Genomic DNA, 25,477 nt, shown 5'->3' with positions numbered 1-25,477 from the left:
AGCACCATCGCAGTTCTGGGGGCTCAGTGGATGGTGGGAGCCAGTGCAAACCTCCCAGGAGCTCATGGTTGGAGCTGAAGGAGGGCAGGTCTATGCAGAGTCCTGCTCCACTATTTAATAGCTCTACAAACTTGGGGAATGTTGCTTAACCTGTCTGCCTCTCAGTTTCCTCATCTGTAAAATGGGATACTCAGTAAGGGTAGTTGTGAGACTTAATGAGTGGTATGTGTAAAGTGTTTAGAACAGTGCTTGCCACAGACTCTATACACAGTAATATTAGCTATTACTGTTTTTATTATTTGACATAAAGTATAGGAAATTAGAGATGGAAGATATCTTTGCAAACTATCTCTCAGGATCTCATATCTTCTGAAAGTAAAAGCTCAGAGGGGAAAAAAAGAAAGTAAAAACCCAGAAATTTCTCTGCCTTGGACCTTCACCCTACCTCTAACTCCCAACACAGATCTCACGTCTCCCCCCTCCCCCAACCACTCCTGCAAGTCTGCACTGGGAGCAGCTGGGGGGCTGCCTTCCTATGGCCTGGGAGACCTCTGAGGATGGAGGCCGCAGCTCTCACCCCACTACATACCCTGTCAGCCTTACAGATCCACTGTACTCATTCAACCACTATTTGCTGAGAACCTACTGGCATCAGCCTGTGCAAGGGGCAGTGGCATTGAAAGCCAGCACAATAGCTGTCCACAAGGTGCTCACATGCTTGTAGGCCCCAAACTCAAAACCATAAACTGACAAATGCTATGAAGGAACAGAACATGTGCTATTGGGTGCAGTCAGGAAAGGCTTCCCTGAAGAGAAGACACTGAGCAGAGATCTGAAAACTGCGTGTTACATTATTATTTTTTAAAATTTTTTATTTTTTCTTACATCTTTATTGGAATATAATTGCTTTACAATGGTGAGTTAGTTTCTACTTTACAACAAAGTGAATCAGTTTTACATATACATATGTTCCCATATCTCTTCCCTCTTGCATCTCCCTCCCTCCCACCCTCCCTATCCCACCCCTCCAGGTGGTCACAAAGCACTGAGCTGATCTCCCTGTGCTATGCGGCTGCTTCCCACTAGCTATCTACCTTACGTTTGGTAGTGTATATATGTCCATGCCTCTCTCTCACTTTGTCACAGCTTACCCTTCCCCCTCCCCATATCCTCATGTCCATTCTCTAGTAGGTCTGTGTCTTTATTCCTGTCTTACCCCTAGGTTCTTCATGACATTTCTTTTTTCTTAAATTCCATACATATGTGTTAGCATACAGTATTTGTCTTTCTCTTTCTGACTTACTTCACTCTGTATGACAGACTCTAGGTCTATCCACCTCATTACAAATAGCTCAATTTCATTTCTTTTTATGGCTGAGTAATATTCCATTGCATATATGTGCCACGTCTTCTTTATCCATTCATCCGATGATGGACACTTAGGTTGTTTCCATCTCCGGGCTATTGTAAATAGAGCTGCAATGAACATTTTGGTACATGACTCTTTTTGAATTATGGGTTTCTCAGGGTATATGCCCAGTAGTGGGATTGCTGGGTCATATGGTAGTTCTGTTTGTAGTTTTTTAAGGAACCTCCATACTGTTCTCCATAGTGGCTGTACCAATTCACATTCCCACCAGCAGTGCAAGAGTGTTCCCTTTTCTCCACACCCTCTCTAGCATTTATTGTTTCTAGATTTTTTGATGATGGCCATTCTGACTGGTGTGAGATGATATCTCATTGTAGTTTTGATTTGCATTTCTCTAATGATTAATGATGTTGAGCATTCTTTCATGTGTTTGTTGGCAGTCTGTATATCTTCTTTGGAGAAATGTCTATTTAGGTCTTCTGCCCATTTTTGGATTGGGTTGTTTGTTTTTTTGTAAGAGCTAACACCTATCCTTCTCAAACTCTTGCAAAATATAGCAGAGGGAGGAACACTCCCAAACTCATTCTACGAGGCCACCATCACCTTGATACCAAAACCAGACAAGGATGTCACAAAGAAAGAAAACTACAGGCCAATATCACTGATGAACATAGATGCAAAAATCCTCAACAAAATACTAGCAAACAGAATCCAACAGCACATTAAAAGGATCATACACCATGATCAAGTGGGGTTTATTCCAGGAATGCAAGGATTCTTCAATATATGCAAATCAATCAATGTGATACACCATACTAACAAATTGAAGGAGAAAAACCATATGATCATCTCAATAGATGCAGAGAAAGCTTTCAACAAAATTCAACACCCATTTATGATAAAAACCCTGCAGAAAGTAGGCATAGAGGGAACTTTCCTCAACATAATAAAGGCCATATATGACAAACCCACAGCCAACATCATCCTCAATGGTGAAAAACTGAAAGCATTTCCACTAAGATCAGGAACAAGACAAGGTTACCCACTCTCACCACTCTTATTCAACATAGTTTTGGAAGTTTTAGCCACAGCAATCAGAGAAGAAAAGGAAATAAAAGGAATCCAAATCGGGAGAGTGTTACACTTTGAGGGGAAGAAAGGCAGGTCTCTGTACCCTGCTTTTTCCCACAATGCCTGTCATGGGACCCAGAAGTCCTTTATTCTACCCGAAGAACTCCCAGGCCTCTTCAAGGGGACAGCTGCGAGGTTGTTCACCTTCTCTGTGAAGCTGAGGGGGGTGGGGGGTGGGGGCGGTGAGCTGCACCCTACAGGTGGGCAGTGTCCCAGGAGAACCTCAAAATCTCCAGGAAAAGGGACTTCACAAAGCAGGGTCTAACCTGTGTCCCGAAGGTTACAGGGCCAGGTTTCTCTACCCAGCAGCTTTAGATAGGGGCCAGGAACCTGCTAAGCAGCTATGAGGCTGAATGGGGGACAATCAGGGTCTCAAGTAAGGAGCTGGGGCGGCTTGGCAGCAGTGGGTCAGTCTGGAGACGTGCTGACTTTCTGCTCCTGCCTTAAAGGGATGAGGGCGGTTCCTCCGAATGAGGGGGTACAGACCCTTGAGGGGCACCTGCGCAGTCAGATGAAGGGGGAAAGACGACTGGACAGAGGGAGAGGGGCAGGCAGAACTGCTGCCTCCTGGTTGGGCCCGTCCTCGGGCTCAGATGTCCCCACCACCTCGCAGGGTCTCACACACGCACCGACCTCCCCCTGGGCGGGGGCAAAGACAGGGAGAGGCTCAGGAAGCGGAGCTGCAGAACCCGGCAAAGCTTCTGCTAGATAACACCTCTAGGGTTGTCTGCCGGGGCGAGCTGGGAGCTAATGGGGCTCGGACAGGCTGTACGTTTCAGCGGACCTGGAAAAGCCGATCAGCCTGGCGAAGTTCACCCCACGTTCTGCGCCCCACGTCCCCCCAAATCCGCTCACAGCGCAGCCTCAGGGGCCACCGGCGACTCTCCCCGGACGGGTGACTCCTCCTTTTGGGTCTCGGTTTCCCCATGAGATGAGGGGGTAATGTCCCGACTCTAAGGCTACACCCGCCAGGAGTGTCCGGGGGCGCGGGCGGCCGAGGGGGAGCCTAGGAACCGGATCCCGGGGACCCGCGGGCGCGCGGTGGGCTGGGGGAAGCGCAGAGAGGGGCCGGCGGCGGTGCCTCCCCTCGCGTTCTGCCCCGGAGCACTGGGCAGGCGCCCACGTCTCCCCTCGGAGCCCCCGTTCCCGAGCCCGGCGATGGGTCGCTTACCCCGCCGACTTACCCAAAAGTTCCCCTTGAACAGTGAGCCCGTCATGGCCGGCGCGCGAGGAGAGGAGAAAGCCAGAGCAGGCGCGCTGCGACGCGGACTGTCAGGGCCAGCGGCGCGTCCCGCCCCCGAGTCCCGCCCCCGCGCCTGCCCCGCGCAGCCCCGCCCCGCGCCGCTAGCACCCGGCACGCCGCACTCGTCCCGCGCGTAACGGAGGGACTGCCCGCGGGTTAGGGCCCTGCGGCGTCAGCCTTCAGTTAGTCAGCCCTACATTCCCCCTCCTTCGGGAGGCCTTTAAGGATTGGAAGGAACCGGTCCTGTCGCCTCCCCAAATTCGGCTCCGTTCCTGCCCACAAGCCCTCTCCTCCCTCGACCCAATTCCTCACGGAGAAATCCAGGCTTGCGCGGTGGTGGAAGGAGCCCCCGCCGGATCGGAGGTGGTCGCGGGGACAGCGCGTCGGCTCTGTGAAGCCTGAGCACTGACAATGCTAGCGGCCGCGTCAGGTGTGGACGCTTCATCTAGTCAAGTGCAGGACCCCAGAGGCGCCCACCACAGACAGGCAAGCACGGTTTAGTCTCAAAGTCATGGAAACATCACTGATACTGTTTCCGCTTGACTCTAGGTCCCTCAGTGGGGTCCTTATAAGGCATCCGGGAACTCAGCTCCTCGCGACCCTTCCGCATCTTAGGACCCAGACCCAATACCCTTTTCCACCAATCCCATTCCAGAAGTAGGAGCCCGAACTTCCGTCCTCTCCCTCCACTTTCGTAACATAACACACTCATAAACATAACCCAGGGCAAGTCAGACCCATCCGGGCTTTGTAGTAATGCGGCACTCTGGGACAAAGTACTGCCCTGTGCTACATGCCCTGAACCAAAACTGAAGCCCAGAGGCTGACTGACTTGACCAAGATCACAGCGTATTTAAGGTATGAAGAGCTCGGTTACAGCTCTTCCAAACAGAATCAGAGCCCAGGATAGAGGCCATTTCTGGGACAGATCCATTCAAGGAGGGGAGGATGAAGGTCAAGGGTGCCAGCCCAGAACCTCATGCCTGGAGAGGCAAGCTTTGCCTCTGAGCAGGTTCTAGCTTGGTCCAGAGCGAAAGGACAATTGCTGGGGTGATATGAAGGACAGCTGGAAGATTCTGCCTGGTAATACCTAGCCCCCTCCCCTGTGATGAAATCCCACCAGTAGAGTCATCGCAACAAGGATAGAGGGGTGGCCTCCAACCCTGGGTCACTCCGAGGACATGCATTCATTCATCTTGTTGTTCATCTCTTTGTAAAGCAGTTAGGTTAGAAGGAAGAAAGGGAAGCCTGACAGCATCATAAAGGGCAGCAGAGGCCACAGAGGGCACCAGGGGGACAGGCTAAACAGCAGGAGGGGTAAGAAATAGTGACAACTAGGGAAATGAAAGACGCTGCAGTGCCACAGGCAGCATCAAAGCTTTTTCCTGGGAGTTTTGAATATTTTGCAACAAATATTTTAAATACAATTCTAATTGTCTAAGTTTTCATTTTTAACATTTTTTTTTAACATCTCACGGAACATTGTATTTGATTTTCGTGGCTCAAGCCCAGTCCCCTGGATTTTAACTCTCTTCCACCACCCGGTGGCAAGATTGCAAATTGCAAATGGTTGTCCGCGCTGCCAGAAAATATTCCTCATTCATTCATTTATTAATAACCTCATCACCTGGACAGGTGTTGGGAGTAAAAAGACAAGTAGTATCTGTACTATATCCAAGGGTCTATAACAACTTGGGGACATTTTACTAATGAAATTAAATAACACTACTACAGCAACAATGGAATGATGAAGTTTAATGATCAATACATTTAAGATAAACCACTATTAATGTTTTGGCATCTCTTCCAATAATATACATTTGCATGATTGAGCTCTTACTGTACATAAAATTTTGAGTTTTGCTTTTGTAACTTAACATTTCATTAGTATTTTCTAAAGTCCTTTAACACACTTTTCCTAACAAAGTTTGATAGCACCTGGTGCGGGCCAAACAAGACAGATACTCTTTCATGTAAAAATTGAAAGTCTCTGTGAAGAGAAATTTGGCCATGTCATCAAATTTTTAAATGCTTTTTTTAATTAATTAATTAATTTATTTATTTATTTATTTTTGGGCCGCGAGGCTTGCAGGATCTTGCAAGATTGTTCCTGACCAGGAATTGAACCTACACCCTCAGCAGTGAAAGCAGAGTCCTAACCACTGCAGTGCCAGGGAATTCCCTAAATGCTCCTGTGTTTTGACCCAACAATTCCATGTTGAAGAATTTACCCTCCAAATATCCTTATGTGTGCCAAGTGAAGTATGTACAGTTATTTGTAACAGCATGGTTATTCTGCCAAAGATTTTAAAGAACTAAATGTCATCAGTGGAGAACTAGCTCAATAGATTGTGATACTGCTATACAATGAAATCATATTCAAGCATTAAAAAAGCGAGGAAGCTGTGTTTTGATATGGGACAATCAACAGCTATTAAGTGGGAAAAAAAAGCAAAACAAACTGCCATTGGGTGTGGAGGAAAAAGAATAGACACACGTTTTAAATGGGTTTCTTTGATAGGGGGATGGGGCAGAGGGGCATAGGCGGGAAGACCTACTTTTCTTCATGCCCTCTGGACCTCTGAATTTATACAAGGTGAGTTTATTTCAAATCTCCCCAAAATTAAAAAGAAAAATCTTCAGTGTCATTTTTTAACTTTTGTGTAATTTCCTATCAAGTGGATATATCAATACTTCCTTAGCATTTTCTTAATGCTTTTAGAAATATTACTGTGATATCTTTCATATAAATTTTTGTTAAAATTCTTCATAATGGAATGTTCATAGCAGCACTGTTCACAATAGCCAAGATATGGAAACAACCTAAATGTCCATGGACAGATGAATGGATAAAGAAGATGTGGTACATATATACAATGGAATATGACTCAGCCATAAAAAAGAATGAAATAAATGCCATTTTCAGCAACGTGGATCTAACTAGAGATTATCATACTAAGTGAAATACGTCAGAAAAAGACAAATATATGATATCACTTATATGTGGAATCTAAATGACACAAATGAACCTATCTATGAAACAGAAACAGACTCATGGACATAGAGAACAGACTTGTGGTTGCCAAGGGGGAGGGGTTTGGGGGAGGGATGGAGTGGGAGGCTGGGGCTAGTGGATGTAAGCTGTTATATATGGAATGGATAAACAACAAGGTCCTACTATGTAGCACAGGGAACTATATTCAATATCCTATGATAAACCATAATGGAAAAGAATATTTTAAAAAAGAATGTATATATACGTATAACTGAATCACTTTGCTGTACAGCAGAAATTAGCACTGAAAATCAACTATACCTCAAAAAAAATTCCTCATAGTTGCATTACAGGTTAAATAATATAAACATTTTTAAGGTTTTGAAATAAAACTGTCAAATTGTTTTCCAGAAGTTATGGAGAAAAAGGAGGCTTCCCCAGAAGGAAATAGGGATCTTTTCCCTGAAATAGGATAAATGGATGATGAGCGGCAAAAATAACAAATGCCCACTAAAATCACCAATTTTCCTTCACACTTTAAAAAAACCGGTCTGCATTCCTCTTCCTCCCCTCCACCAATTCCTCTTAGCTGTTCCTTCTTGAATCACTGCTTTCTTCTCGTCTCTGCTCTCCTCACAAAGCCACATTTCCCTATCACAATTAAGTCCCAAATGCCCCTGTGTGGTCAAGACCCTCCCTACCCTGACCTTTCCCACTTCACTCCCCGGCTTCCTTCCCTCTCCTCACCCCAGGCCAGTCAGGCTTTTCTGCCCTCCCAACTTTGCTCCTCTTTTGCAGGCTGCCTGGGTGCTGCTCTTCTTTCTGCTCAAGTTCCATCTCAGCACCACTTCCCCACCTTCTCCAGCCCTCAGTGTCTTCTCACTTCTTGCATTTCTAGAAATTGTCATCCTTGTCACACAAACTAGCCCTTAATGAAATATAATTTATATCCTATGTTCTTCTCTAATTTCTGTTCCTCTTGGATAGCTTACCTCCCCAAGAACACTGAAAAGCACCTCAAGATAAGGGTATTTTCTCAAGTACTCTCATGGATTAGACAACGATGGAGCCAGCCAGGGAATTCAATAAGCTCTTTCTGATCATCAACAGCAGAACCAATTTTTACTTCAGTTCCCACAGTCCGATCCCTTCCTTCCAGGAGACGGGAGCAAACCTGGCCAAGGAGGTAAAGCCAGGATCTGAAGACCAGGACCTGGCCAAGCAGAGGCCATGGTACAAAAGCAACAGAGGGCAGGAGTAAGCTGTGTTATTAGGTCTGCCAAGTCAATGTCAAAAGCAGAGAGGATGGATTTCGTCACCAGGATTAGAAGCTGAGTAGATTGAGGAATGGAACAGAGGGTCAGAACAGGACAGGAATAGAATACAAAGGGAAAACTTCCAGGAGGAGGCTTCAGTGCCCAAGGGCTACTAGCTGCATGGATCAAAGCAAGGGTTAGGGTGAATACCATTGTTGGGGCCCAAGGCAGACCACCCGCAAAGTATGCCTCAGTGGCATACTGATTTTGAGTTAAAGTTATTTAAATTGCAAATGCAAGAGGGACACTTGACCATCCTGTATCCCTGAAAGCAGGAAATAAATCTCCCATTTGAAAGGTGCCCTCCCAGTACTAGGAGGTTGAAATACATCCTTATCACCAGAGATATGGAATTCAGGGCCAAGAAGCCTGTATAAACAAAACTTGTTACTGTAATTCTTTCATCTACTACTCCAAGCCCAAACTCTGTTTAGACTCACTTATTAAGCACCCAAAGCCTAAGTTTCTTTGTCCTGACAATTCCTATCAAATTTATTCTTTGTCTAAAAATTATAGACACCACCCCTGGTGGTGCAGTGGTTAAGAATCCACCTGCCAATGCGGGGACACGGGTTTGAGCCCTGGTCGAGGAAGATCCCACATGCTGTAGAGCAACTAAGCCCGTGTGCCACAAATACCGAGCCTGCGCTCTAGAGCCCATGAGCCACAACTGCTGAGCCTGTGTGCCACAACTACTGAAGCCCGCATGCCTAGAGCCCGTGCTCCGCAACAGGAGAAGCTACTACAAGAAGTCCGCATACTGCAATGAAGAGTAGCCCCCACTCACTGCAGCTAGAGAAAGCCCACGCGCAGCGACAAAGACCCAATGCAGCCAAATATAAAAATAAATATATTTAAAAATAAAAAGTATAAAAGTTGCCTGCTTTAGCCACTTCTTATATCCCATTTCTGAGACTTCCATGTGCACGAATTAAAATTTGTTACTTTTTCTCTTGTTAATCTGTCAGGTGTCAATTTTATTAGTAGGCCAGTCAAAGTGGGGGAGGGGAAAATTCCCCCTACTCAACACCTTTTAAGATTGGAATTTTCATAAGTGAAAGTGAGTGAGGTAAGGAACTCAGACGATCTGTTCCTGGTCCAAGTAAAGATGGAAAAACTTTGATATTCACTGTCACAAAAGACAACCTACTGCATGTGGGGCTTTTTCATCAAAAGCCACCATTTAAGAGTGAAAAGCAAGCTAAAGAATAGGAGATGAAATTTCTAATACATTTATCCTACAATGAACTCATATCCAGTATGTGTATATATACATGTATATGTGTGTGTGCTTTTTTATATATATATATATAAAACTTGTAAAACTAAAACCAAAATACCAGGACTGTTTCTAGGGCTGGGGCAGGAAATATACAATATAAGGTAAGCATGGAGCATTTTGCAGTACCAGAAAGCCCACACATACACATACACAATTGAGGGCATTACAAAGGGGCACCGGAGCCAACTGAAAGAGGCCACAATGGCCAAAGCTGGAACAATTTGAACAAAAGTAATGTAATACTGCATTATAACCCAAAGTATAAAATAATTAACCAGGAATTCGTACTGATATAAATAGGTGACTGAATACATAAAGGATATATAAATCTTCTGTGCATAATTCCAAATAATTTATGTTGATGCTCCACCTTCAAGGAGGTGAGTAAAATTTCCCATCCCTTCAGTGGAAGCTATGAATAGTCACTTCCTCCCAAAGAATACAATATGGAAGGAGGTGAGGGGAGAGTAACCTTACAGTGGAGAAGCCTGATAAACAAAACCTCAGGCAGGTGATCAAGATTAACATGAACAGTCATAACTCACATTGACAGTATGTACCCTTGACATCAGGTGATAAGACTGGTAATCTACCTCTGTGGTCTTTCACCTAAAAACCTATAACCCTAGTCTAATCATGAGGAAAATATCAAAGTGAAAGACATTCTATAAAATACCTAATTACTATCCCTCAAAACTTTCAAGGTCATTACAAACAAGGAAATCTAAGAAACTCACAGCCCAGAGGAACCTAAGGAGGCATGACGACCAATGTAGTATCCTGGATGTGAAACTGGAACAGAAAAAGGACATTAAGTAAAAACTAAAGAAATTCATGGTGGGGGGGGGAGTAAAAAACAGAACACCTAAGGAAATCTGAATAAAGGATGAACTTTAGTCAATTATGATGTATCAATATTGGTTCATTAGTTGTGACAATATACCATACTCCTGTACTATCATGATGCTGCCTCAGCTCAGAAAGGCATTCAGGTCAGCTCCAGTTCAGGGGCCAGAGCTGTGCTGGGCTCGAGTTGATACCTTGGCCAAATAAAATAGGTTCAGACAGAAACTTGTATAAACCACCTTTCTAAAATACATCTTTATGGTTAATAGGATTTGTTTTAACTGGCTAAATGCAGGACCCCTGGAGAGCACAAGTGAGGTCAATATTGCAGGTTGGTCTTGCTGATAATTATTGTTTTAAAGATACCTGTGCAGAAGAGGCAGGCCTGGGACTGCTGCTATCCTGAGAAAAGCCTGCTTACAAGATTAGCCCTTGACTAGCATCTAGGAACCTGACTGGTATTCAGTTCCAACACAGATATAAAAATTTTGTGCCTAAACTGTCTGTACAATGTGACTTATGCTGAATACCTGTTTCCTTCCAGGAGTCTGGAATTTTAGTACATGCTAGGCAGAAGGTACCCATGTGACTAGCCCCAATAAAACCCTTGGACTGGGAGAGGACTAGAAAGCCTACACCTGGTTTCCTCCATACATTACTCCAGGAGCATCTTCCCATTGCTGATTTTGCAATCTCTGGTTCATACTGATATGAGATGGAATGCTTTCCTTGAGAAAATGCCAGCTAGTCAATGTAGAAAAGAATTATAAAACCACCACTTTACAACTCCCAATGTTGTAACTATTTCAGGCAAGAATCAACAGATCCCAAAACCATTCAGTGAAAGATGCTGGGGAGATAATTAGGGAAATTTTATTAAGGACTGCATATTAGTGAACCAATGTTTGTTTTCTTAGGTGTAATAGTGGTATTGTGGTTATAAAGATGAATATCTTTATTCTTAGGATATAGACGCTGAAATGTTTTAGCTCAAGTGTCCAAACTGTCAGGATGCCTGCAACTTACTCTCAAATGGTTCACCAGAAAAATGAATAAACGAAGTAATGAATGAATAAAGCAAATGCATCAAAATATTAACAACTGGTGTATATGGATAAAGAGTAAATGGGTGTTAATTGCACTATTTTTTCAACTTTTCTTAGGTCTTCATAATTTAAAAAGAAAGTAAAGAGGGGACTTCCCTGGTGGCGCAGTGGTTAAGAATCCACCTGCCAATCAGGGGACACAGGTTCAAGCCCTGGTCCAGGGAGATCCCACGTGCCGAGGAACAACTAAGCCTGTGCACCACCAACTACTGAGCCTGCACTCTAGAGCCCGTGAGCCACAACTATTGTGCCCGCGTGCTGCTACTGAAGCCCAGGCACCTAGAGCCCCTGCTCCGCAACGAGAAGCCACTGCAATGAGAAGCCCGTGCACCACCACAGAGTAGCCCCCACTCGCCGCAACTAGAGAAAGCATGCGCGCAGCAACAAAGACCCAACGCAGCCAAAAATAAAAAATAAAATAAATTTAAAAAAAATACTAAGTCAGAGAAAGACAAATATTATATGATTATCACTTATATGTGGAATCTAAAAAATAACACAAATTAACTTATTTACAAAACAGATTCACAGAACAAACTTATGGCTACCAAAGGGGAAAGGGAGGAGAATTAATTAGGAGTATGGGATTAACAGATATATACTACTGTATATAAACAAGGATTTACTGTATAGCATATACTACTGTATATAAACAAAGATTTACTGTATAGCATAGGAAACTATATTCAGTATCTTTTAAAAACCTATAATGGAAAAATCTGAAAAAAAAAAAAACAATCACTCTGCTGTATACCTGAAACTAACACAATATTGTATCAACTATACTTCAACTAACTAAAAAACGTGGGCTCCCCTGGTGGCATAGTGGTTAAGAATCCACCTGCCAATGCAGGGGACACGGGTTGGATCCCTGGTCTGGGAAGATCCCACATGCCGTGGAGCAACTGGGCCCATGCACCACAACTACTGAGCCTACATTCTAGGCCCACAAACCACACTTGCTGAGCCCGCATGCCTACAGCCCTGCTCCACAACACAAGCCACCGCAAGAAGTCCATGCACCACAACGAAGAGTAGCCCCCACTCACCACAACTAGAGAAAGCCCGCACACAGCAACGAAGACCCAATGCAGCCAAAAATAAATAAATAAAATTTAAAAGTCTTCCTCTGGCCAAACGCCAATACGAGCTCTTTTCCAGCTCTACCAGTAGGTAGTCATTTTTAATTCAAATGGCATTTTGTACTGGTTACTTACTGCATCTTATTTGTATTTCTAGGTAGTAGCTGCACAGTATTTACAAAGTCATCATTATATTAAATGTCTTTTGTCCCACTCCCTAACCCTAGATAAGTTACTGAAAGGATCCTTCTGCCTTGCTCACTTTGTACCTTTCTTTAGTGTTCATCTCATAGTTGATGCTCAATAAACTAAGCACTATTTAAAATATGCCTATCTTGGGCTTCCCTGGTGGCGCAGCAGTTAAGAATCCGCCTGCCAATGCAGATGACGTGGGTTTGAGCCCTGGTCCAGGAAGATTCCACATGCCACAGAGCAACTAAGCACCCCTGTACCACAACTACTGAGCCTGCGCACTAAAGCCCGCAAGTCTCAGCTACTGAGCCCATGCACCAACCACTGAAGTCCATGCACCTAGAGCCCCTGCTCCACAAGAGAAGCCACCACAATGAGAAGCCTGCGCACCACAACGAAGACCCAACGCAACCAAAAACAAAATTTTAAAATTTATAAAAAATATGCCTATCTTAATATTTCTAAAATTACAGACTTTATTATCAAGAGACCTTAAAATACATATCTGAAAGCCATAAAACCTCAAATTTCAAAGCTCAAGTACCTTTTCAGACGTTCACCATTCCTCTATAAGCTGTACAAAAACCATTTTATGATAGGCCATTTGGCTGCCGCACAAGAAGGCCATTAATCAGAGTATTCAGGCCTGCCTGTTCAGAACAGCCAGGTGAAGTGCCCCATCACATTAGTCTCTGAGTGGTTAAAAAAAAATACATTTGAATCTTAGAATTTGTTGCTCCTGGTTCACTGCTGCAATAGAATGGGCTGGGCTTTAGCTCAGTAAAATCAGGGAAAGGGCCATACAGCTTAGAATTCTTGACATGTTCTAGCACAACTCTTTATTTACATGAACAAAAACTTAAATGACTTACCAAATTCATACAGCTTATTGACAGTAGAAACTAAAATCTACATGACCAGACTCACCAAACTTTTCATAGGGCACATCTGCTCTTTTAGTATCAGTATCATCTGTCTATCATTAGACAAATTAAACTAGTACTTCTATTTATACAGAGAGCCTACCGAGACTGAGAACAACATAAACATTTTGGCTTTCATCAGCTCATAAATAAGTCACATAAGCAAAATTTCTTTATCTCAAATCATAATCTGTTTATATTGTAATGACAGAGGATTACGGTAGGGTGGGTAATGTGAGTGTCCACATGAAAAATTCTTATTTGGTGAGATCAATAGATCACACGTATAATATAAAAGCGGCATAATAAAAACTGCAATATGGAGGTAACTGACAAAAGAAATAAATGAAGTTAGTTGCTTTAAGAGAGCAGAAAGTTGGGGGTAGACAAGCAAGAGATTGCCATTTTTCAACAACAGCCCTGTCTTGAGTTTTTGATTCATTAAATTATATACCTGTGTTAATTTAAAAATGAATAGAGCCCAGAAAGTCACAGGCATGGGTGAAATTTAAATACAACACACATATGGCAGTTTAAGTGGGGAAGAACCATTTAATAAATGGAGCTGAAAAAACTGGATATACATATGGAAAAGGAAAAAAAAAAGACTTCTGACCTCTACACAAAAATACAACTCCAAAAGGATGATGATGGTCAATCTTTTATGTCAACTCGGCTGGGCTGTGGTATCCAGTTTTTGGTCAAACACCAGTTTAGACATTGCCGTGAAGGTTTTCGTTTTTGGCCACGTGCCACTCAGCACATGGGATCTCAGTGCCCCCCCCCCCCAACCAGGGATCTAACCTGCTCCTCCTGCATTGGAAGCACAGAATCTTAACCACTGGACCGCCAGAGAAGTCCCATGTGAAGGTATTTTTTTAGATGATTAACACTTAAAAAGCAGCAGACTTTGAGTAAAGCAGATTACTCTCCACGTGGGTGGGTCTCATCCAGTTGAAAAACGTGAGGTCCATCATGGAAGAAGGAATTCTACCCCCAGATGCAACTGTTCCCTGGGTCTTCAACCTGCCCATCTACCCTTTCAAACTTGCCAATCCCATAATCTCTCTATACAGCTATGTTTATGTTTTATTTCTCTGGAGAACTCTAATACTGAATTAAGCTCAGATGACAAAGCAAATCTTTAGAACTCTTAGTAGAAAATATAGTTATCTTTCTGACTGTAAAAATTTCCTAAATAAGACCAAAAATACTAACCCATGAAAACTTGATCACTTAAGAACTGCAGCTTATAAAAGGTACGTTAAAGCACACAATGAGAAAATATTGACATGTTCACAATTTTATTGATACCTCCTTTCTCAATTTTTGTCCTAATCTTTCACTCTTCACTTAGCTTTTTATTTCCTTGACAATTTTAGTTGCCCTGTTCTTTTCCTGCCTACAGTACCTCTTTATGCAAATTAGTCTTCTGGGAAGAGAAGTCAATCAGACTTTTCAACATTATCAAATATGAACTTTGCCACATATATCCAGTTAGTGAATTTCTCTTTAATCAATCACAAAGCACTCTAGAATCTTACAAAGAACTCAGTCTCGAATATTATGTGGGCCTGCTAACTTTATAATAATCAAGTAAAAAAAGCTAAGAAACAGTTTACCAATTCCTCAAAGTATAATCTCCATTCTTTTTAAAGAATCTATAGGGCTTCCCTGGTGGCGCAGTGGTTGAGTCCGCCTGCCGATGCAGGGGACATGGGTTCGTGCCCCGGTCCGGGAGGATCCCACATGCTGCGGAGTGGCTGGGCCCGTGAGCCATGGCCGCTGGGCCTGCGCGTCCGGAGCGTGTGCTCCACAACGGGAGAGGCCACAGCAGTGAGAGGCCCGCGTACTGCAAAAAGAATCTATAGAAAGCCACCAAGCAATATGGAACCTTTATTTTAATGTGATTACTGTACATCTGAAGTATTGGAATAATCCTTTTATAAATGGAACAAGAAGAAACAATGACAAAACCAAATCTGGCATTTGATGTGAATCCACAGGAGTTTAAGCTTCAAACCCAGCCAAGAAGTTTGTTACAACCTCTTTCATCTTTGCATCTGACTCTTCTGAGATCTTTCCATCAGCCCTATTTTGAAAACAAAAGCAGATCAGTTCTGACCTGGATAAAAATTCAATGACTAGCTTAATTACAGAATTCAAAAGAATTTTAACAAGACTTTACATTTTAAAGCTTACAAAAAAGAAGACATCAGTTGTGTTCATACCTGATTTTGCCCAACAGGGTTTGATGTTGGCTGATAACATGAGACAAGAAAGCATTCTCAAACTTTGTGATCTTGCTGGGCTCCAGCTTATCAAGATACCCCCTGACACCAGCGTAGATAACAGCCACTTGCTCTTCAATAGCCATGGGAGCTGAAAAGAAATAAGTGAGTTGCTCAACAAATAAATGCCATGTTTCCAAAGTCAGAGAAACTTACTTTTTCCACAAATTATTAACACGTGTCTACAGATTGCCTACTTTCACAAGTGGAAACTCCACATCAGTACTCCTTCCCACCTCCCCGCCCTGAATCAGTTTTTTCCTCATAATGGCAAGCCTTGAAGTGTAACCTCTGAGCATATTCCATGAGCACTGTATATCATCCAGCAGCATTTATATTCTTTTGGGTATAAATAACTTGCTGAAATTTTATAGCAAGGTAGTACACACTAACATTCTTTTTTTTTTTTTTAAATTTTTTTTTTAGGCCACACCCGCACAGCTTGCAGGACCTTAGTTCCCTGACCAGGGATCGAACCCAGGCCCTTGGCAGAGTCCTAACCACTGGACTGCCAGGGAATTCCCGACACTAACATTCTTCTAAATCTGCCAAATTCCACAATCATATAGCCAAGAGGGCGATGGTGGGGAGGAATGGAATCTACTATGTCTTAACTCCCAAAAGAAGGGTATTAGTACACCTTTCCTCACATTTACATTCAAATGATAAGGACTGTACTTTAAGTAACACAGGTATCAATCACATTCAAAAGACAATATCTCTGATCAAAGATTAACAGCACATATTCTTATAAGGAGCTATGTGATATTCCCAGGTCCTAACACACAGTAGGAACTTGACCAAATGGAAAAGTACAACTCACAATACTGTCCTTGCTTCAGCAACTCAGTCAAACGCACACCACGACTCAAGAGTTGTTGAGTGGCAGCATCGAGGTCAGAACCAAATTGGGCAAAAGCAGCAACCTCACGATACTGAGCCAATTCCAGTTTCATGGTACCTGCCACCTAAAATACAGAAATGGTTAATTCACACGATACAAAAATACTTACCTCAATGACACAGACCACCATACACTTTGATTTTTAACCTAATGACAAAGTGATGCAAATTACCTGTTTCATGGCCCTGGTTTGGGCAGCAGATCCAACACGGGATACAGACAAACCAACGTTAATGGCAGGACGGATACCTTTGTAGAACAATTCTGTTTCCAAGAAAATCTACAATGTAAGGAAAATACTCACGCTTATTAGCAGGCCTAAAGAAATCAACTATTTTCAAAATTAAGTCATTGTAGCAAATGCTGAAGCCAGGAAGAATGCTAAATGTCTTATGGTAAAGAGCTCCTCAAATCTTTCACAACCCAATCAACCTGCATATTCTATTACTGAGATTAGGAAATGTGAGTGAGATGAGAAAAGAACAGGTATCGTATTTATATTGAATCTTATACACGTGAAGTGGTGTGATTTCTCCAGGATTTGCTTCAAAATTATACAGGGAAGAGAATAGTGGGTAAAAAGAAAGCAAGAATGAAGTACACTATACCATGAATTGATAAATGGGTGGGATATGTGGGGTTTCATTATACTATTCTCTTTACGTTTGAGATTTTCCATAATGAAAACTAAAAAGCATTTAACAAGTTAGTTCAAAACTACTAATCTCAACCAATGCCTTCAAATCATCCGAAGCTTTCACACTTATTTAATCATAAAATCAATACCTGTCCGTCAGTGATGGAAATGACATTCGTTGGAATGTAAGCAGACACATCACCAGCTTGTGTTTCTATGACTGGTAAAGCAGTCAAGGAGCCACCACCAAAAGCATCGTTCATTTTGGCTGCTCTCTCTAGCAGACGGGAGTGTAGGTAGAACACATCACCAGGATAGGCCTCACGACCAGGGGGTCGGCGGAGCAGCAGAGACATCTGACGGTAAGCGACAGCCTATGGTATAGAAAAGGGTTGTGAAGTTCACCTATTAGACAGAAGCTACATTTGTCAACTACCACTGGGGCACCAACATACAGAGTCTAAAAATACATTTCATTTGACCTGTTTGGATAAGTCGTCATAAATGATCAAAGCATGTTTGCCATTATCCCTAAAATATTCTCCCATAGAACATCCAGAATAAGGAGCCAGGTACTGAAGTGGGGCAGCATCCGAAGCAGTAGCTGAAACCACAATGGTGTACTTCATGGCATCTGAGAAGAAAATAAATTTTAAGTTTTATATGGTTATCAATACTGTGATTTTAGATTAGAGACTAGAATAAAAATTATCTAACTGCTTTACTACTGTGACTTACTATTAAAATTACCCAAATAGCTTCTACTTTAAAGAAACTGACAGAACCTTAAAAGTTAGCTGCTGTTTTATACTAGTTTTTTACATATTACTTTTGTATTGATTTATATTAGAAACTTCAGCTCATTAAGGAGTAATTAAAATCAGCCCACATTAAGCATAAGCTATCCTAAGATTAGCAGCATCCCAGATAACAGCGAGACTACGGTTCCTTAATACCTGCATCTGTAAGTCTCTTCACCAACTGGGCAACAGTGGATCTCTTTTGACCAATAGCAACGTAGATACAGTATAGCTTCTTCTTTTCATCAGTTCCATCATTGAATCGTTTCTGGTTAATGATTGTGTCAATAGCAATTGACGTTTTGCTTTAAAAAGAGAAAATAAACATAAATATTACTAAACACTTCAAAGGATCCCCCAACTTAAATTTCACTCCTCTTCCTCTTCCTCCTCACATCACATTCTACTCTCTCCTGGATATCCAAAGTATTTGCCATTCCAAGCCTAAAAGTAATCTTTCCACAGAGCAAATTTTAGTTAGAACTTTTCAACAAGCTATCAAGTCTTTACCCAGTCTGTCGGTCACCAATAATCAGCTCACGTTGACCACGACCAATCGGCACTAAGCTGTCCACAGCCTTAATGCCAGTCTGCATTGGTTCCCGCACAGAGATTCGAGGAATGATCCCAGGGGCTTTCAGACCAACTCGCCTTCGGGTCTTGGAACCAATTGGACCCTGTTAAACGATAAAAAGAAACCCCAGACCAATCAGTTTGGCTCTTTGTGAGAAGCTACAACCACATCTAATAAATGTTAAACCTACCTTTCCATCAATGGCATTACCAAGGGCATCTACTACACGACCCAACAGCTCCTCGCCGACTGGAACATCCACAATAGCCCCAGTTCTCTTCACAATATCTCCTTCCTTAATTAGTTTATCATTTCCAAACACAACAACACCAACATTGTCAGGTTCCAAGTTCAGAGACATACCCTATACAAAAGACACAATTGAATACCCATGAAGCTTGAGTGGCACTTCTTCCCATATACCTACACTACATATGAAAATAGAGGGAAAGAGTAATATTGACTTTTCAGATCTGGTTTACTCGTGAGTATTTTTCCAACGAAAAATCTTCCTTAGTTAAGACTTCTAAAACAGCAACATGTTCCCTTGAATAATTATAGGTTAGAATTATAAGCCTAAGAAGCACCTTATTACATCCTCTAAGAACTAAAAGAAGCAAAGAAATTGAACAGTTTAAGCTTTTTCTACTGCATTTCCTTTGACTATGGTTTTTGAACTGGGTGCCAGTATGAAATAAATGAAGGTCAACTGGGAATTTTAAGACATGCTTGATTCACATCTGTGAGAACTCCATGAACAATTTTAAAAAACTATCTAGTCAGAACCTGTACCCATCAGGTTAGTAAAAAGTTAAATTAAAAGCTACTTAATCAAGAACAAATCTATATAATATGACAGTACTGGGTCATCTCTCATCATTACAATCATATTTCAAAATGGTAAGACTTTAGGTCCCTAAATCACAACCACAGCAAAAAGGCTAGTCCAGGAACTGACTCTGGTCAATAAATGAAGCTCTGGAGAATTACTTACACTAAACACAGAGGAATATCATGGAATATCATCACAGGTACAAAATCTTTAGTCTGAATATCTGATGTTCAACAGAGTAGTCACTAATCACATGTGACTATTTAAAATTTAAATTAATAATTGCCCTGTTGGGACTTCCCTGGTGGTGCAGTGGTTAGGAATCTGTCTGCCAGTGCAGGGGACACGGGTTTGAGCCCTGGTCTGGGAAGATCCCACATGCCGCGGAGCAACTAAGCCTGTGCGCCATAACTACTCAGCCTGCGAGTCACAACTACTGAGCCCACGCAGCTAGAGCCTGTGCTCTGCAACAAGAGAAGCCACTGCAATAAGAAGCCAGTGCACCGCAATGAAGAGCAGCCCCTGCTCGCCACAACTAGAGAAAGCCCATGTGATGTGCAGCAACGAAGACCCAACACAGCCAAAAAAAAAGCTAAAAGGAAATTCAGTTCATCTATTTCAGCCTAACCTCTCAAAGATATATACAATATAGATGAGAGGTTAAATTCTTAGCCAAGGTCTGAGAGCTACTGATAAAACTTTCGGCTCCATAATTAGTCTTCCACACCAACAGGCTCTTTTTCCACACTGGACACTACCAAGCAGACCAAGAAGACCTTTCCCCCTGTGTGATTAGTGGATAATTCTACTGCCCCTGGTCCACCTGGATATCATGCTCTGCTTTCATCAGAGAACCCGTGACTCCTACAACTTTTCTCACCTTACTGCCCAACTAGGCTCAATCTAATAGAAAAAAGTAGACTTGTATCATTAGAGAGCTTGATAGCTACATCACTAGCTCACTTTTCAACAATAGATCCACTCTTACTAGAAATACAAAGTCAGTGGCTTTCAACTTTTCACCGGAAATGAATTTAATTAAAATTATCAAATGCTTTCGTATAGGATGATCTTAACAGCTACAAACAGACTTGAACTTCTCAAAATCTGGGTGAAGATTTACTCAGTTTTATATTTCAATGCTAATGTTTACAACTTATGTGTAAATCAGTCCCTAGGGTAAAAAGTTTGATTAACAAAAAATTTATTTTTTTCACAATCTATAATAATGACAAACACAAACAGTGAAGCAGATTCAGATTCAAAGTTAAAAAAAAAAAATCTTACACAATCTCTGAATTACTAAATGAATAACTGAGGAGACACCAATGTTAAAACATCAAAATCTCATTTTATAATTCACCTTTAAACCTGAAGAAAACTCTACCATTTCTTCTGCTTGAACATTTCTCAGCCCATGTACACGGGCAATACCATCACCAATACTTAAAACACGCCCAGTCTCTTCAAGGTCAACAGAGGTATCAGCTCCAAGAATACGCTCTTCAAGAATAGAGGACACCTCAGCAGTGCCTATTAAGAGAGAACAATTCCATTACAAAAAGAGCCTGGGCCAAAGACCTTTTCAAAACTCATTTCCCTAACAATATATAAACTAGAGTTGTGATCATAATAATCAAATTGCATTCTAAAACATAATGTCCAACATTCTATTCAAAAAAGCTTGATACCTACCACTATGAAAATGAATCCAAGTGACTGAGAGAAAACTTCACGAGACAAATGTAAACCAGATAAGGAGCTAATCAAATTAAGCAATACCCTTAAAATAAACACTTCCTACCTTGTAATTCTTTGGTTTAATCTCTAGGAAATCTGTATTTATGTTAAAATTTGAATATAACTCAAACTAAACTCTATAAAAAGCATATTTTTAAAATGCAGTGTATTTTAAAAAGCAACTCTTTGGGAGTTCTCTGGTGATCCAGTGGTTAGGACTCTGTGCTTTCACTGCTGAAGGCGCAGGCTCAATCCCTGGTCTTGGAACTAAGTTCCCGCTTCGCAGCCAAAAAAACAAGGCAACTGTTTAACAAAGTGTAAGTACAGGTATCCCCCTCTTTTTGAAAGTTCCATTTATGCCATTTCACTTTTACAAAAAAGGGTAATCGCTTCTTCACACTTTAGCCATTTCAGCTAAGGAAAGGTTTCATTAGAATGTTCCACTTTCAAATAGTGGGGAAAACCTGTAACTTTTCCTTTAAAAGGATGCAGGTACTATTCTTCATCTCAGCATGTGGGAGATACCTAACTTTATTTCAAAAGCCCTAATGCACATCTCAAAAGAAAGTCCCCAACCTACAGCATCTTCCTAAGCTTACCTCCTCACCTCTCTATTGCATTTACAATGTGCAAATTCAGACTGCCAGGTATAGCTTACCAATTATTGTCTTTGAAAAACATAGAGGTAAAAATTACCTGGTTTTTTTCAGTGTTTTTTAGGAGAGGAAAAGATTCATAGATCAGAAACGGTGCCCACCACCTGACATATACTTTGTTTCCACCAAAGGAGCATTCATTATGAGAAAAAAAAGGACCTGTACTAACATCAAAAGAGAAATACATAATTATAGTTCATTTCACTAGAACAAGAGAACCTATCAAGACAGGGCTAAATGGCTCATTATGGGTTAAGAATCTGAGATTCCATAGTAACTAAAATTGAAAGAAAACACTAACTAATGGAAAAAACCCAAAACATCCACAATAGGTATGTAACCTACGTAACTTCATTTTTCACTTAATCGCAAGGTAGTAAGTGTGGTGTAGACACAGAATTAACAACTTACCAGTCTTCTGAAGACGACAGTTAGAGGCATGGAGGTTCCTTACAGCAATGAAGGATGACCCCAAAGCATTTTTGGAGACCTAGTGCAAGGATTTTTTTTTAAATTTAATTTTTAAAAAAGCCTTTATAAAACTAGCAAGCTTAAACAAACGCAGGCTTGGCCTGATCAAATTATCAGCGTAAATATTAACCACCTGAGAAAGCACTTTTGATCCATGTGAAAATTTATTATGCAGCTCCTGGTACACAATAAATATGCTAAAAAAAAGCAGAGCATATTTTAAAAAGCAACAGCTAACAAAATATCTTTCTTTTTAAAGGCATCAGATAATATTATTTTGACTTTAGATATATTTCAATTGAGTTGTGTAAATTCTCAATTTGATAAACTGCTTCCTAAAAGGGGCAAATCTCAATAGATTTTCTATTTCAACCTTAAAAGTAAAAAGCCTGTAAATGTTAGAGTTTGATTAGAAACTAAGAGATATGGCACATGCACTTTTTAAAAAAAAATGCCAACAAATGTCAACAAAGCTTGCAGTAATCTGGACCCCTCCTCCTTCAGGTTGAAACACTGTGGTTGGTCAATGTCAATTCTGAAGACACTCCCTTCTATAGAACCTGGATGAAAATCATTAAAAATGCTTTTTTTTTTTTTTTTTGCTAACAGAAATCCAAAACGGTACCAAAGGTGGTTAGGGTAGTAAAATGACCAATATATTTCACCTCCCAAACTGAGATTACTCTTAAAATGAAAGAACAAGTAAAAGTGTTTACACAGGACCTAAAAGTTATTTCCGTAACTCCAAGTGATATTAGTAATGAAGGGCACTGACCTCCACAGGTTTTTTCCAACCTATGTTCTATTTTATTTTACTTGATTTCTCAAACACTAACGATTCCTCAAGGAATCTTAAAACACGTCAAAGCACCACAAAGGAAAATCTGCCTGACTAGGACAATTTAGAAGCCAGCTCCTCTGCTGTCAAGGTATCGGCCGCAGTGAAATGCATATTTGCACCTGTACGGTGTTTTCATGATCGTTTCACTATTCAGCACTAAGAGACCGCCTACTGAAGCATTCCGAAAGCCACCTTCATTTACTGATGTCCTCTGAACCGACCTCGGGGAAGAGGTGGAAGCCTGGGGCCTGCTGACCTTCAATACAATGTCAGGCTCCCCAAGCTCGCTTCAACCAGGCCTGACAACAGTGCTCTGACCTTCAACGAGGAAGTCCCGGAGAACCAGCGGGACCAAACCTCGCCGTTTCGCAGCAGGCCTCGGAAAACTAGCGCCCCAGTCCTGACCTTCACTCAAGGCCTCTCTCAGACAAAGACTGGAATCCTCCGGAGGCGCCATCTCTGGATAACACGAAGGTCACTGCCTCCCCTGCAGCACTCGGCACCCTCCCGCACGGGGCGACCAAAGGGCCCTTCCGCCGCCAGCCCAGGACAGCCCGAGTGGCCAGCGGAGCAAGATGGCGAGGGCCGCCACAGCTCCTCACCCTCCGCGGAGAAAGAGCGGCCGAGCCCGTACATCACCACCTACTGCCGCCGAGCCCCCTCCCTGCCGCCGGGACCCCGCGCTCACCAGCCCGGCCCGCCGAGGGAGGGCGCGGGCCACGGCCGCGGCGACGCGCACGGATAGCATCTTCGCTGCTCTTCCTCAGGTGCCTCCTCCGCAGCCGCAGCCTCTGGACTGACTGGGACAAAATGGCCGAGCTGCGAGGAAGGTCAAGGCGCCAGCACACGTGACCCGGAAGTACCGCCCCTCCCCCGGACGCGAATCTGCCGGTAATTACTTTTTTTAAGTATCGTTTTTAGATTTGAACCTCCAGTTGATTAATTAGATCTTTGCCAGCCTCGGCCCAAGCATTGGTTACCCATTTACTTTGATCTTTCGCGTCGACCTTATGGTTACCCTGGGCGACCACATGGGTAGCGGAACCGGCCAAGAAGCAGTTACCAGACCGCATCCCGGCAGGGAAATGATGCTGGCGTCACCCCGTCCTGGGGCGCGGCTAGCTTGACCGTCAGGGGGGTTGATTGTGGCGGGTCCGAAGCTACAGCTATTAAACCTTGGTGATGTAGGTGCAGTAAACAGTAATTTCAACTGGGCGGTTTGACAGCAGAGCGTTTCCTGCTGGGAGAATTAACGCGGATTAATCCGCAGATCGCTGGCTAACACTCCAGACCCTCTGAGTCAAAAACTGGGGGCAATCTGAATCTTTGAAAAGCATCCACACCATTCTAGATGATCTGATAAGCACTCAAATTGGAGAATCGCAGTTCTTTTAGATTCGATCTAAAAGAATCCTGTTTGCGAATTAGAGCAAATTGTTTAAAAAAAAAAAAAAGTATAACGAGCATGGGGACCTCCCTGGTGGCGCAGTGGTTAAGAATCTGCCTGCCAATGCAGGAGATATGGATTCCAGCCCTGGTCTGGGAAGATCCCACATGCCACGGAGCAACTAAGCCCCTGCACCATGACTACCGAGCCTGCGCTGTAGAGCCCACAAGCCACAACTACTGAGCCGGCGTGCTGCAAATACTGAAGCCCACGTGCCTAGAGCCCGTGCTCCGCAACAACAGAAACTACTGCAGTGAGAAACCCGCGCACGACAATAAAGAGTAGCCCCCACTCACCTCAACCAAAGAAAGCCCGCCTGCAGCAACGATGATCCAACGCAGCCAAAAATTAATTAATTAATATAAATAAATAAAAGGAAATAGGTTTAAAAAAAAAAGTATAACAAGCACAAATTCGAATAGAGTGGTTGCCAATCCTGAGAAGAATTGTCCAGAATCAAAAGTCTCATTCGAGAGTGGGCTAGGGCTCAATTTTTCCTCTACAAGCAACTAGTTTCATGACAGTAGGGACTTTACTTTCTCATTTGAAGTAAAAGGGAAATGATGAAAATAACTTTCTATACCAACCCAATGAAATCAGGGCGGGACTTTTGTTCCTCCTACAGATTTTTTGGTGATATTGAGATTTTTGTGATATGTAGAGAATTTGGCGGGGGTGGGGGGATGTTGGGTATTTTGTGATAGTGGAGACTATTAACGTTGCCTTCACTTGCGGCTGTACTAAGAAGGATCTTTCAGCTTCATCCACCAAATCCTGGTTTACACAAAACGTTAATTTG

General features: G+C 42.4%; 2 protein-coding genes across 2 annotated transcripts in view; both read right to left on the bottom strand.

Annotated features, from left to right (window-relative positions):
• The window catches only part of PSTPIP2 (proline-serine-threonine phosphatase interacting protein 2), an 88,182-nt gene extending 84,393 nt beyond the window's left edge, over window positions 1–3,789 (bottom strand). The window contains exon 1 of the mRNA XM_033421339.2: window positions 3,685–3,789. Within this exon, the coding sequence (XP_033277230.1) occupies window positions 3,685–3,717 (33 nt within the window). The 5' untranslated portion in view covers window positions 3,718–3,789. The remainder of the gene's footprint in view (window positions 1–3,684) is intronic.
• Window positions 3,790–15,367: 11,578 nt separating this feature from the next.
• On the bottom strand, window positions 15,368–24,074 carry ATP5F1A (ATP synthase F1 subunit alpha). The gene is made up of 12 exons (XM_004266054.4): window positions 23,920–24,074; window positions 22,331–22,409; window positions 20,887–21,056; window positions 18,882–19,055; window positions 18,628–18,794; window positions 18,274–18,422; window positions 17,800–17,951; window positions 17,467–17,691; window positions 16,853–16,960; window positions 16,600–16,744; window positions 15,717–15,867; window positions 15,368–15,577 (listed from the first exon to the last, which is right to left on the bottom strand). Exons 1-12 carry the CDS (start codon window positions 23,977–23,979, stop codon window positions 15,496–15,498), a joined length of 1,662 nt encoding a protein of 553 aa, XP_004266102.1. The 5' UTR covers window positions 23,980–24,074; the 3' UTR covers window positions 15,368–15,495.
• Between the last annotated feature and the right edge of the window lie 1,403 nt (window positions 24,075–25,477).

The sequence above is a fragment of the Orcinus orca genome, chromosome 15 (assembly GCF_937001465.1).
Source record: "Orcinus orca chromosome 15, mOrcOrc1.1, whole genome shotgun sequence".
NCBI lineage: Eukaryota > Metazoa > Chordata > Mammalia > Artiodactyla > Delphinidae > Orcinus > Orcinus orca.
This window is presented reverse-complemented; position numbering and strand designations above follow the sequence as displayed.

Bases quoted from the DNA above. Each gene is read 5' to 3' on its own strand.
- ATP5F1A (XM_004266054.4), bottom strand. From the start codon at position 23,979: ATGCTATCCGTGCGCGTCGCCGCGGCCGTGGCCCGCGCCCTCCCTCGG. The intron at 22,410-23,919 runs GTGAGCGCGGGG...TCCTTGCACTAG, and splicing joins TCCCTCGGCGGGCCGGGCTG to GTCTCCAAAAATGCTTTGGG. The intron at 16,745-16,852 runs GTAATTTGCATC...TCTGTATTTTAG, and splicing joins AAACCAGGGCCATGAAACAG to GTGGCAGGTACCATGAAACT.